General features: G+C 44.0%; 1 protein-coding gene across 1 annotated transcript in view; it reads right to left on the bottom strand.

The window, feature by feature from the left end:
* The window catches only part of KIAA1109 (KIAA1109 ortholog), a 217015-nt gene that overhangs the window by 30032 nt on the left and 173607 nt on the right, over positions 1-13376 (bottom strand). Inside the window, 5 exon segments of the mRNA XM_015412031.1 lie at positions 2345-2537; positions 7057-7214; positions 7700-7850; positions 9237-9497; positions 13213-13350. Of these exon segments, the coding sequence (XP_015267517.1) occupies positions 2345-2537; positions 7057-7214; positions 7700-7850; positions 9237-9497; positions 13213-13350 (901 nt within the window).

Consider the following 13376-nt stretch of genomic DNA (forward strand, 5'->3'; position numbering starts at 1 on the left):
GGGGTTGCACTAAAAGATGGAGTAAAGCTTCAGTTAAAAGCTTGGATAAACACAAATATATTTTACTATATTCAAGTGCCAGACTATAACATAGGGGATCTGCAAGGACTTTCCCATTTCCTATTTTGCCTCCCTGAAAGCCCCTATAGCCCTTCCCTCTTTACTATTTCCTTCTCTCCTTCCCACTCACCAGCCAACCTACCTTTATCTGCTCCATCTTAAGTTTTCCCTCTTTCTCTCCTCCTGGCAGCTTCTCTTTGGGAAAACTGTACAATAGTGGCCACTGTGCCAGGTCTAGTTGCATAGCAGGCAACCTGCCAGCACTTGCCCTCTATTACCCCCCCCCCACTATTTCCTCTTTCCTTCCTTTTGGCAGCCCCCATATCCTCAACTTCCCTTGCTTCCTTCTCTCCTTCCCATTCACCAACCAACCTAACTTTTATCTGCCCTCAATCTTCAACTACCTTTATTATTTATTTACTTCATGTATACCCTGCATGTCTCCACAATGGGGATCCAAAGCAGCTTAAATAATTATCCCGTTTTCTATTTTATCCTCAGAACAACCCTGTGAGGGAGGTTAGGCTGAGAATGTGTGAACAGCCCAAGTTTACCTGGCAAGTTTCCATGGCAGAGTGGCAATTTGATCCTGGGTTTCCCTGAGCCTAGTTTCCCATCCCCTAATTTGAACCTGGGTTTTCCAGACCGTAGTCTGAAACTGTAACCACTACACTGTTGTGTGGTGGCTGATGTTGAACAGGAGCAGGTAGCCAGGCCAGGGTGAGTCATGGAAATAGCTTGGTAGCAAGTTGCCTGGTGGTTTCTGATGCCAATGAGACCTCATTCAAAGGCCAAAATAGTTGTAGTTTCCTAGCAACAGCCACTGAAGGTATTCATTCATAAGGCTACAGGCACTGTTTCCATTATGGGGGGGTTTTTTTGACCCCTCAAGGTTTTTGTTCCAGATTTCAGATTTTCCTGCAATTCTGGGGCTTTTCTCAGGTTTGTAGAAAGATATGCCTTGTCTGTTCACAGCACCAGTCTATGGATTTAAGTATCCACAGACTGGACTATTTTGAGAATGTATATATATGAATGAGAGATATTACTAGTGAGCCTCAAGGGGGGGAAGGGCATTCCAAAGCTCAAAGTGACATCACTAAGAAAGCTCTGTCTCTAGTCACGTCATGTCTCATTTCCGCAGGGGGTGGCAAAGACAGCAAGGCTTGGGAGGAAGATCTTAACTGGTGAGCTGAAAAGTGTGGGAGGAAGGGGCCCTTCAAGGATCCCTCCCCCAGCCTTAAGCTGTTTAGGGTCTTCAAGGTAAAGAAATAGGTTCGAGGCAGGCCATTTGAACTGAGCTGAGGAAAAAAATGGAAAGCCAGTGGACATCTTTCAGGGGTGACAGGATGCTGGCATCCAGCTGCCAGCAGTAGCACAGCTGCCTCATTTTGAACTAGATGAAATTTCCAGACAGTTTTGGAAAGCAGACCTACATAACTGCATTACAGTAATCTAGATCCAATCAAAACATGGCACAGTGTGGCTGAATTACACCTTTCAAGGACCAGCTACAGCTGGTGTTATCAGCCAAAACTAATAAGAGACACTGTAAGCCACGGAGAAGATCTGAATCTTCAACTGCAAGCCAGGATCCAGCAGCACCCTAAAGCTATGAACCCGCTCTTATGAAAAGCAACAACCTTCAGGACAGGCTGAATCATTCATTCTCAAGCAGCTTTGCCATTGATCAACAACACCTCAACCCTATCTGGACTTTATGTCAGTTAATTTACCCTCATACACCACATTACCTTCTCCAACCATTTCTGCAGTGCGCACACATATGCACACATGATTCAGGAGGAGAGATGGGTGTCAATATTGTTGGCACTTCACTCCAAACCTCCATATAATATTTCCCAGTGGTTTTGTGTAAGTATTACATAGCATGGGGGACAAGATGGACTCTTGCAGGGCCCCATAGTATATATGCCATGGGGGTGAGCAGCAGCCTCCCAGTACCACCTTCTGCAACTGGCTGGCCAACTAAGAGTGCAACCACTGAAGCACAGCGCTCCCACTTCCAACCCAGTTGACTTATTAGAAAGATAACACGGTTGATGGTACTAAAAGATATAGAATCCTGTCACTCTTCTAGCAGTCAAGCAGGGTAGCGAAGAACGTTTCTCAAACCCAAACTGAAATTGGTCATGTTCTTTTGATTCTGAAGTAAGGCTGTTTAATATATACAAATTTAGCAACCACAGAATATATGATACAATAAGGAAGCACTGTTTGATTTGAAATCATATGTGAAAAAGAATATAGCAAGACATCTTACCTTTTATCAGTAATACTGGAATCCAAAGTGTTGCATAGATTAACTTTCCATTCATCCTGTACTTTAAGGTCAGCATTACTAAAAATGCCCATTAGGATACTGGATCCCATATAGTCAACACGTGCTTCAGTAGAGCCCATGGTCATTTGAATTTTGTGACTTGGTTGCTGGTTGGGATGTTCAGAAATATGAGCTGAAAAACAATTATTAATTCATTGGCTTAGCAGCAAAGGGATTTCCCCCTCTTCAGTATGGTCTAGAGTTCCCCATCACTTTCTGAGGAACAAATACAAGTGGCCCTCTCCTGCAGTAGTTGGCTTAGATTGCATAAACTATCTGCAACTACTTGCTCTAGTTGTATTCCCCCTTCCTTTGAATTTAAAGCAATTTACTTGATAACGAAAGTTCAACAATTGAGAATTAAGCAGCATAGCAAAACAACAACAACAACCCCACAGGGGTTGAGAAAAACTTGAACAGTTAAAAAATGTATCTGTCCTTTCATGGTCTTCCTTTAATAGGATTTACAACAAGCTAAATAGTGATGTTCCGTGTCTAATATCTACAGGAAGCTGATTCTGTTAGGGGGTAAGTAAAAAAGTAAAGGTTTCCACCCAAAAGACCCTATTTCTCATAGTTGCAGACCTGGGTAAACAGTAGAAGGGTCTGCCAATAAAGACTGTACAGCTGATCTTGAAAGGTGTGTGAACTCATTCTCCTGGGTTTTGCCAAAACACCAGCCATTTCCTGAGCAAAACATTTCCTGTCTAAAATGGCAAGAGAGTGCAGGAGCTAAGCCTCTACAAGGCAAAAATACAGTTTAACACTGTATTTTTAATACTTAATATCATGGGTCATTTGAGGCTGGAGCAGGATGGAGCACTGCTCCAGCAGCCCAGGAGTGGATAAAATGGTGGCAGCGGCGGCAAGCCCCACCCCAGCGGGCTGGCAAGGGAAGTTACGCAAAGCGAGGGAAGTGGGTTGGCAAGGGAAGTTAGGGAAGTGAGGGAAGCTAGGCACCTGCCTAGGGGTGGAGACCTCACTGGGGCGCAGAACTGCCTGCTTTCCCTCCCTCCCGGAGACACATGTTGGTTGGGGGTGGGGAACTAGCTGCTGCCTCCACCCCTGTGCTCCGCTGCGTTCCACTGGACTGGGATGGCGGCGGGAAGGACTGGCCTCTGGGGGCGGGGGCCTGAGCTGGGACAAGCCACAGGAGTGCAAAGGCATCCACAGGCAGCCTGCACTCGGCCCCCTGCCCTGCTCCTTGATGCCGGACCTGGCCGGGGAAGGCCCTGCGCTGCACAGAGCAGGTGGCGGGCCTTTCCGTGCCAAGTGCCCCCCCCCCATTCTCCAAGAGGACACCTCTTTCCTGCTGCCCCACCCAGGGGGGAGAGAGTTCGCCCATCTCCTGCAAGTTCATCAAGTCACCGGCTGGGAGCTTCCTTCATCCTTATCCAGCTTGGGCCACTGAGTGGGGTGGGAGGGCAGCAGCCAATCAGGTTTGGCCCCGCAGCGGCTTCTGCAGCCCTCTCGCCATGCCCAGGAGGCTTCTTGGTGTCACTGTGGGGAGACCAGCTTTGGGTGGGCTGAAGGAGAGTGAGCTGGAGTTTGCCTATGTCCCCTTCACCTCCCTCAACTGCCCCAATTTGCTGAGAGGGCTGAAAAGGCTGGGGTCCCCCATGCAGGGTTACTCGTGAGCTGCATTATAAGGTGTTGCTGAGGAGGGCAGCCTGGCTGAAGTCCATCCCATCTGTCCAGGCCTGGGCGCGGCGCCTCATAGGGAGGAGAGGGCTTTTCTCCTTCATTCCTCTGCAGCACTCAAAGGGTTAAGGTGAGAGAGTGGCTTCCTAGAGAGGCTGAGCAAGGAGAGGGGGTGGGAGAGAGGAAAAGGGTGGGAGAGGAATGGCCAAAGAAAGGAGGAAGGGCTTCAGAAGTGAAACAGGAGGGGGAAAAGCCTTGTTGCAGCTGAGTCCCGGGAAGGTTTACTCACAAGTAACTCATGGGGGGGGGGGAATAAATTTTTCAGTTGTGGAAGAGAGAAATGCAGTTGTCGAGTTAATGTTTTTGACAGGGGGAGTTGGGATTAAATGGTTCTAAAACATCTGTTCCCTGTAGACAAAGTTCCTGCCTCTCCTTCTTCCTCCTAATGGCTTTCTCTGCTGCCCTAGTTAGCGAAGGGTACCCTGCCCGCCTGTTGGGGAGCCTGGGGGCAGAATTGGGCATGGGGTGGGGAGCCAAGTCCTTCCTCACAGACCGGACCCACAGAATGGGCACTTTTCTCCCTGATCCAGGGAACTCTCACTTTTCTTCCTGATCCAGGAGCCAAAGCAGTTTTTCACATAGTACTCCCCCCTCCTCCATTTAATCCTCACAACAGCAATTTTGGGAGGGGAGGGTTAGGTGCTTGCATGCCTCCCCAGCACCCAAAATAAGTATTTGTATTTATTTCAGTCCTGAGCACGGGAACAGATGACTCAATGGCCTGGCTCAGAAAAGGAATATTTAACAGACATACAGACCAAAAGGAAAAAGCAGGGACATACTGAGAAGAAAATATGGTGTGTGTGTGTGTGTGGGGGGGAAGCTTCAGAGTGCCTCCTTCCATGCTTCTGGTCAGGTTTAAGAATGGAGCCTGGCAGATCAAAGGGCATAGACCTAACAGCTGGAAACTGAGGTGGAGGGGAAACAGTTGAATCTTTCCCATTGCAGAATTCTTTTTTTTTTTTTGGTATTAAAAAATCTCATTCTCTGTCAGAGCAGCATCCATAGTTCTCACCTCTCTCATTTTATTCTCACAAGAACCTAGTGGCTAGGTTAAGTTGAAAGAAAAAGACAGAGAGAGCAACTGGCTGAAGGCCATGAAGCAAAAGTCATGGCTAAAAGGGGATTTACTCCAAATCTCCCAGCTCCTTGCCCTACAGCACATTGATTCTCATGGTGGATATAAGTCCTTTCCTGGGTAAATGCCCTGCCCCATGCATCTGACAAAGCAACCTGTAGTCTGTGATGATTTATTCCAGAATAAAATCTTGTCTGTAGATGCCACAAGACTTCTCTGTATCGTTGCTCCAGCAAAGGGACGGGGTGATCCTGCTGTAAATCTCTGAATCCCTGAGCCTCTATGTTTTGTTGGTGGCCCTCCAGGGCAACTAGTTGGCCACTGTGTGAGACAGGATGCTGGACTAGATGGACCCTCACTGGTCTGATCCAGCAGGGCTCTTCTATGTTCTATGAGTTCTGACTGGCGGGAGGAAGGGGCGGCTGGGCTGAAGATGAGGCAATGCTGGGCAGTGGAGTTAAAGGAAGCAGCTGATTAATTTGGGGTTGTCAATTTTATCTTAAGTGCTTTCAGATGTTCAGGTTTCATTTTGACTTTGGCCCTATATACTTAATGCTAGAACCTAGTGTTAGAAATTTTGCTGCAGATCAAAACAGCATGGTAGTGTATTGGAGAGCTGTATAAAATGGCATCCATCCTCCCAGGCTGTAGCTAAGAGCAGTCTGACTCAACCTGACCTTTTGTCATAAAGCAAGAGCCCTTAAAGAATTGTAATCTGGCCCTATTAGTTGCCAGTTTCTTCTGTAGCTGGTGCCCAAGCTCAGTAGCATCTCTTAAAATGTACATACATCTATACATCTACAGACATGGTCAGCAGCTCATTGTCATTTAGACTTGTATGTTTTTAATAGTTTGAAACATGGTTCACAACTGACCACTTGGAGATATTTAAACTGCTGGTTAGGAGCCTTCTGACACACTTCCGGTGATGTCAGGGTGTGTGGCATATGCAAACAAGTTATGCTAATGAGTTATGCTAATGAGCTCCTGCACCTCTTTTTCTACGAAATGACCCCTGCTTAATATATTATTTTGGAACAGGCTGCAGGAGGGATTAAAAATTGCAATAACTCTACCATGTATATAGGGGCATTCAAGTGTACTAAGTGTTTCACATACCACCCCTTCAAAAATCCTTACAATAGCCAATTTAGGTAAATTAGGACTCTTTGACAAGCAGTATTTGAGGTGATTTAATTTGCCTTTCTACTGATGCTTGTATTGAATATCCAATGTTCAGAGAGTTAATAGCCAAAGTGTCATTATGTTTTGCCAGCTAATTAAGTGCCCTGACTTGGAGAGCCCACGGTAGCCTGATTTTGCCAGATCTTGGAAGCTAAGCAGGTCAGTATTTGGATGGGAGACCACCCAGGAATACCAGGGTCATGATGCAGAGGCAAGCAATGGCAAACCACCTCTGAACATTTCTTGCCTTGAAAATCTTACAAGGTCGCCATAAGTTTTGCCAGCTAATTAAGTGCCCTGACCTGGAGAGCCCACGCTAGCTAGCCCGATCTTGTCAGATCTTGATGGCAAAAAGAACAACACAGCTCATTAAGTAAAATGTGCTATGGAAATCAGATGTCAAAAATCTAAACTGCACTCCAGGAAATGCCCATGAGCAGAAAGGAAAGAGCTAGAGCTGGGCATAATCCATTGCAGTCATGCCTTTTAAGAGCCAGTGAGTTCATAGCTTAGAATCACAGGAATCGTAGGATTGCTTCCATTCTCTTTTTCATAACTTGTTCTGACTGTGGGGGGGGGGGGAAACTGAGAAAAAACCAAAATGACTAATGCATACCTTTTTAAAGAACATACCTTGCTCAGTCAATACAGTGCGCAATAAAAGATGCAAGCTGTGTTTCCAACTTACCCACCATCTCCAAGGTGTTAACATCTATGGTACCTCCAACCACGCCACCTCTAGAATCCAAATGGGATCTTCCCAGACCAACTGACATGCTAATTTCCCGATCCCTGTTACTACCCACAGATAAACGACCTTGGCTTTTCAAACCACTGGTAGTCCACCTGGAATAGGCACAAAGAGAAAAACTGTATGCTCTAGCACATGCACCCATCGTATGCCAAATACACCCAAAGTTGTAAAAACCATTTAAAACTGCCAAAGTAGTAGCTTGAATGGTTTGTACATTATATTATTGTTATATTATTATGGCAATAGGTAAAGAATAGCTGTGTAGTATATCTCCAGTTTAAGAAAGAAAAGGTACTTATGGATGTGAGAAAACAACTGGTAACTCTCTCTCCCTAAGCCCACCTAGAGGAAGAATTTATTGCAGGATAATAGATCTAAGGATATCTGCTGCATCCTGCAAGCAAGATGCAGTCCTCAGTGTTGCTCACTCATGTTTGAAGACTTCCAAACTTATCTAACAGTGGACCAAAAACTGATTCATGGACCAAAAGCTGATTTTTAACACACATAAACTGTTGAAAGATTTCTTCTCTTCACAGAATATCAAAAATCGTAGTTTAATAATATATTTACTTACGTAGTGTTTCCCATGACATTGCTCATGTTCATCTGGACATTTAGCTGTTTTAAGTTCATAGCAAACACAACCAGCGTCTCCCATGGTGTCACTTGCTGACCTCCGGCTTTGTTGGATTTATTGAAAGGAGTCGAAGTTTTTGAGAGTGCATCTAGACCAAAACACAGCCAGGCCACTTTAATTTTAAAACAGTAGTTCCTCAACGTGCAGAAATGGGACCTACTTGTAAACGCAAGTCTGTTTTTATTGTGGGGGACCACCTGGAAAGAATTCCCATTTTATTTTTCATTTTTAACATTTACAAATATATACCACTGTTGCGTAATGTCTTTCATAGACATTTCCCACATTATGCAGAGGCAAACTCAAATTTGCTCTCAAGTCTCCTAGGAGTTTTCACTCCCAGCTCAGTATGTTCCACCTACTCCTGTCTCACTTGGCAGGCCGCCTGTGAGACAGCTGTTCTGCAACTTTTGTCATCAACCCACATTTTCCACAGCAGGTAGAGGGCAGTGAAGCAATGCAAGAGGCTGGGCAAGAGGTTGGATTGCTGAAGGAGCAGTGCTAAGACAGAGGCCATGCACACATACGCACCTGTTTCTGTTCTTCTCTGGTTTTTCTTTTGGTATGTTGAACAACACCCACCTATTCTTCAGCCTCCCCTCCTTCTTTCAGCTACTACAGTGAAGTTATTAGTTCCCTGACAGCTTCCCCCCCCCCCATTATTATCACAATGGAAGGGGAGACGAGAGCGTAAGAAGTCCATGAGGAGGAAACAAAGAGAAGGATGAAAAGGGTGGGAGCCACCACTAGAGACAGATGGCCTACAACCCACTTTCAAAGGTTTTGTGACCCACTTTTGGGTCCTGACCCACAGGTAAAGAAACACTGACCAAGAGCATCCATTTGTCCTATTATGGAATATTAAAAAAAAAATGGAAATGCTCCTAGCCTGTGATATTGAATCATGCATTTTCTTTTCTCTTGTATCTGTAGAATTTGAATTATGGAGAATAATTTTTTTCCTTTAGGGGAGCTGTTTTGGCCCCATGATATCACACTGAAAGTAGAAATGGCACGTAGTGAGAAGTTTTACCTATAAGTCCTAATGATTGTATAATTTAAGTAAACAGATTAAGTAAACATAATTTAAGTAAACAGATCCTCCTTAGCAAATTACTGGCTATTAATAATACTCTTTATTCATTCCAGCTCCTGCCAACCTAGCAGTTCGAAAGCAAGAAATTGCAAGTAGATAAATAGGTACCACTTCGGTGGGAAGGTAACAGCGTTCCGTGTGCCTTGGTGTTTAGTCATGCCGGCCACATGACCACGGAAACGTCTTCGGACAGCGCTGGCTCTTCGGCTTTGAAACGGAGATGAGCACCGCAACCCTAGAGTCGGATTCGACTGGCTTTCGAGCAAGGGAACCTTTACCTTTACTTTACTTATTCATTCCAGCCATGTACATACTCTTAGAAATATTCCACAGTAGTCTATGAATTTAAACAATCCAAATGAAGAATGGTCTTTGTACCTCTCTGGGGAACTGAAGAGTCCGACACACTCCTGGATCTTGACACTGCTGGGGATTTTAAGTTATGAGCTGCTGTTCCAGGTGACATATTACTGCTTGTGCCGTGGTCATTGAAAACATTAGGTGACTGAGCCATGTGGGTAAATGAAGCAGATTGGCTGGGCTGCTCCCAGGTCCTACAGTAGGCTTTTCGTGATGATTCAGGAGACATGTGTTGGTTCACTCCTTCGACAGAATCTGGAGTCCCAGGGCCAGATGTTTCTGCAAAAATTTTATTTCACTTTATTTTTGCTTCTTTTTAGCACAGCATTTCTAGCAGCTAAAATACAGTGAAGTGATTAGAGCATGCATTGCTCTGTGGAGTACTCTGTTTTAGATGTCTCTCCAATGTCAAATGGTGAGTTACTGCCATTAACAACTACTAACACTGATAATTCAAAATATATCTACAGATATTTTTTTAAAAACTATCTGATCAATAATATTTTCATACTAGAGGTCTTTTCTACACAATGTTCTTTCAGCATCTCTCAGTGCATCCTTTCCAAGTCTCCCATCCATACTTACTACACCCTTCAATTCATCTGCTAAAGAAAACATGGATATAAGAAATGAATTATTTTGTCACAGTTATAAAGTGATGTAATCTATTGTTATACATTTTAGAGTACATTAAAAAGAATTTATAGGCATAACTTTCCATTTAACTTAGTTTGGTTAGCTCAGTTCCTGAACAGTTAGAACAATAAACAACTCTGTTAACATGGTGTGAGAGAATAGTAGCTCTGTTAGGTTTGGATGTTGGACTACAAACAGAAGGACTGAGCAAAGGTGTATCCAAATTTTGGCAATTCAGGCCTTCACCGCATCACAAGGAAGAGAACTGCAGCAGATTATAGATCAGTTTTACCCCTTTATTTGCCTGTCAGGTTTCATGCACTTATTTCCAAGCAGCTGCTTTGCCTCTGAGGCAACAGTGACTGTACTAATATCACTGTGAAGATCCTTCTCTTGTTCCTGGAGGGACCCAGAAAACAGCAAGCAGAGTACTGTGGGTCAAGGCAACCTCAAGAAAACAGAAGATGTAGCAAGGGAAGACATTATGGACAATGCAGAAACCCTCCTTGCATGAGCATCTTTCATTTGTGCAAGGGGCGGGGAAATGATGCTTTGATCAACTCTGCTTTCGTAATTGCAACCAGTTACTTGTTTCCCACAAATCAATAAGGCAGCAAAACAGCTTCTGGTTTAATCAATTTTAAATTAAGGGAAGTTCAGAAGATGACAATGTAAAAGAATTGCTAAGAGAGAAATTCAGCCTTCCCTTTTAAAATTTATTTCCATTATGAAGAGCTATATGTGAACCTTCAAAACAAGCAACACTGGGTTGTCCTGCACTACCTTTGAATAGCTACATTTTCTCATACCCTCAGCATCTAGTCATTGATCCTCATGAAGAGACTGCTTCACAAACACCTTCACTGCCTTTTACACTTACAATATACATTCAACCACAAAAAAGTCTGCAACTCAAAAAAAATCCCAAGGGCCCATTTCCACCACCTTTGAGTGTTTTCTTTCCAACTTCAACTAGCCCTATGGTTAAAATACAGCCATAATTATGTAAACTATGATTAAATTATGCCAATTATTAAACACATTATTACCATAAATTAAATAATAGAGGGCTAGCATTGTGTAGTGATTACAATGTCAGACTAGGGCCCCTTTCACATTACCATTCTCAAACTTAAAAAAAATGTTCTAGGTTGACTGCTTCAGCAGCACCATTGAGATACACTGAGATTGCGGCTATTATTACATGGATACAGGAGAAGAGAAGTAGCTCACTGGGCAGCAGGTGCTCAGGACTGTATATAAATATTGCTTCTATATTCACATGCCTTCTCCTGTGATGTCTTTTGATAACATGCTGTGTCTTATTTCCTGTTGCAAGCCAAATGGTGAGGCCACATGGCCTCAATAGCCATGCCATAAACCCACATTCTTTCACGCCAAAAGCCAGACCTCATGGCTACACTTTCTGGCCCACGTGCGACAAGTCACGTACTCAATGAAGTAGCTGGAGTTTGGGTCACATGACTGCAGGCAGGATCTCCAAACTTCCAGCCAATCCCACAAACCTGATGTTAGCAACCATGGCAACCAACAATTGGCTACACCCATGCCCACTCGCAATTGGCTGATGGCCACAGCTAATTTGTGACTGGAATTGGAGTATAATTGATTGATCCCTATGGGAGTGAGCTCTCTTGCTTTTTGCTCTCCCTTCCTCCTCTTCTCATTGTCTGGTTTATTGCACCTGAAATGCTGTCTCTTGGAAAACAAAGACCTGCTTTGTGACTTGGAGCACATGGGTGTGCAAAAATGGGATTTCCCTTCAAAATCCCATGGACTATTCTGGACTGTGGATGTTCCTGTTGTGGTAACTATGTATCTTCAATGTGTAGTTAAGGCAAATTGCCCTAGCCTTTGTTATTTTGTAATCTCCTAGTCTGTTTGCTGTGCTCTGTACTGAATAAAGATCCTTCTTATTGCTAATTTGTCCTTGATGTTGTAACTTGGATACCAAGTCTGTCTTGTGCCTAACCCTGACCACATGTGCTACCTTGGTAAGAGTAAAAGCGTGCATCTCTGGATAGAGTTGCTACTGTGTTAAATCCCGGAAGCTAATTAAGGGCTGGAATCTCTCCCTTAGGAAAGGCAGGGACTAGTGAAAAGAGGTTCTGGTGGCAAATTGTTGTGAAGACCAGAGATGGTACAGACTGTCTCGTAGCTTGTTGTTTAATGTACTGAAAAGAGTGGTGTCCATGCCCTCAAAGATGCCCTCCTGCAGTACATGGCGGATATGCCGCTTCCAAACATATCCTAGATCTCTGCACAGACTGACAATGTATGTGCAGAAGCACTTCCTAAAAGTTAACTGTGCAGTTGATCAGCACCAGCACTTCCAGTATAAGTCAAATCACAGCAGAGATACTGACCATGATTGAAAGATTACTAGCCTCACAGATATCCACACAAAACATTTGGCAACCTTCAACCCACAAAGAGAAGATGTTTGCCTCCCTGAGATATATATCTGAGATTCTCTTGGCAACAAGTCACTTACCAGCCAATCACATCTGGGCATTCATGGGCTGCATGGATGGGTGGAACATCAGGACATTTGCTACAGACACCGTTTGTTAGCAGCTTCTGTAACACCAATCACTGATGTCCTGAGCACCTGCTGCCCAGTGAGCTACTTCTCTCCTCCTGTATCCTTGTAACAACAGCCGCAATCTCAGCATATCTCAATTGTGCCAAGGCATCCCAATGGTCCCGCTGTAGCACTGAAGTGCTATATTGATCTAGCACTATAACACTCAACTTAGAATGCTCAAAAATGTTCGAGGAAGACAGCGTGACGGAAAAGGGTGGGTAAAAAAGCAACGCTGCAGACATTTTAAACAGCAAATAAGAGGTGAAAATGGAAGAAAGCAGTTTACCTCAAGAATCGCTCAGTCATGCTTTCCTAATTGGATGCAAGTAGCTTTGTATGAAAAGATAAATAAAACCAGTTAGTAGCCAGTTGCTAAAATGGCTGTGTTTGAAATGACACAAAAACCCCATTAGCAACCAGCTACCAAAACAGATTACAAAGGTTGTCTGAAAGGGGCCTAGGACTTGAGAGACCCAGGATTCGAATCCTGACTCTGCTATGGAAGCTTGCTTAGAGACCTTGGACTAGTCACGTACTCTCAGTTTAACCTACCTCACAGGGTTGTTATGAAGACAAAACGGAGAAGAAAACAATATAAGGTACTTTGGGTTCCCATTGGGGAGAAGGGCAAAATGAAATAAATGAAAAAGTAAACTAAGCAGTAATTTAAACCTTCATAGTGTAATGCGGGCTGTTTTTCTCACCAAATTCATTATCAGCATTCCTAAGACTTGTTAATTGTTCACTTACCTGGCAAATTTATGGTTTGGTCACCCAGAAAAAGGCGCCTTGCAATACTCCTTCTGTACCAGGCTCTTGGGAAGGCTAAAATCTCACTTAGTCTCCTCATGTCATACTTAAAAGAAGCCGATCCTATATCACAAACAGCTAAAAAAATAAAAAAGGAATCAGCT

The sequence above is a fragment of the Gekko japonicus genome, unplaced genomic scaffold (genome assembly GCF_001447785.1).
Source record: "Gekko japonicus isolate JY-2015 unplaced genomic scaffold, Gekko_japonicus_V1.1 scaffold1048, whole genome shotgun sequence".
NCBI classification, from domain to species: Eukaryota; Metazoa; Chordata; class Lepidosauria; order Squamata; family Gekkonidae; genus Gekko; species Gekko japonicus.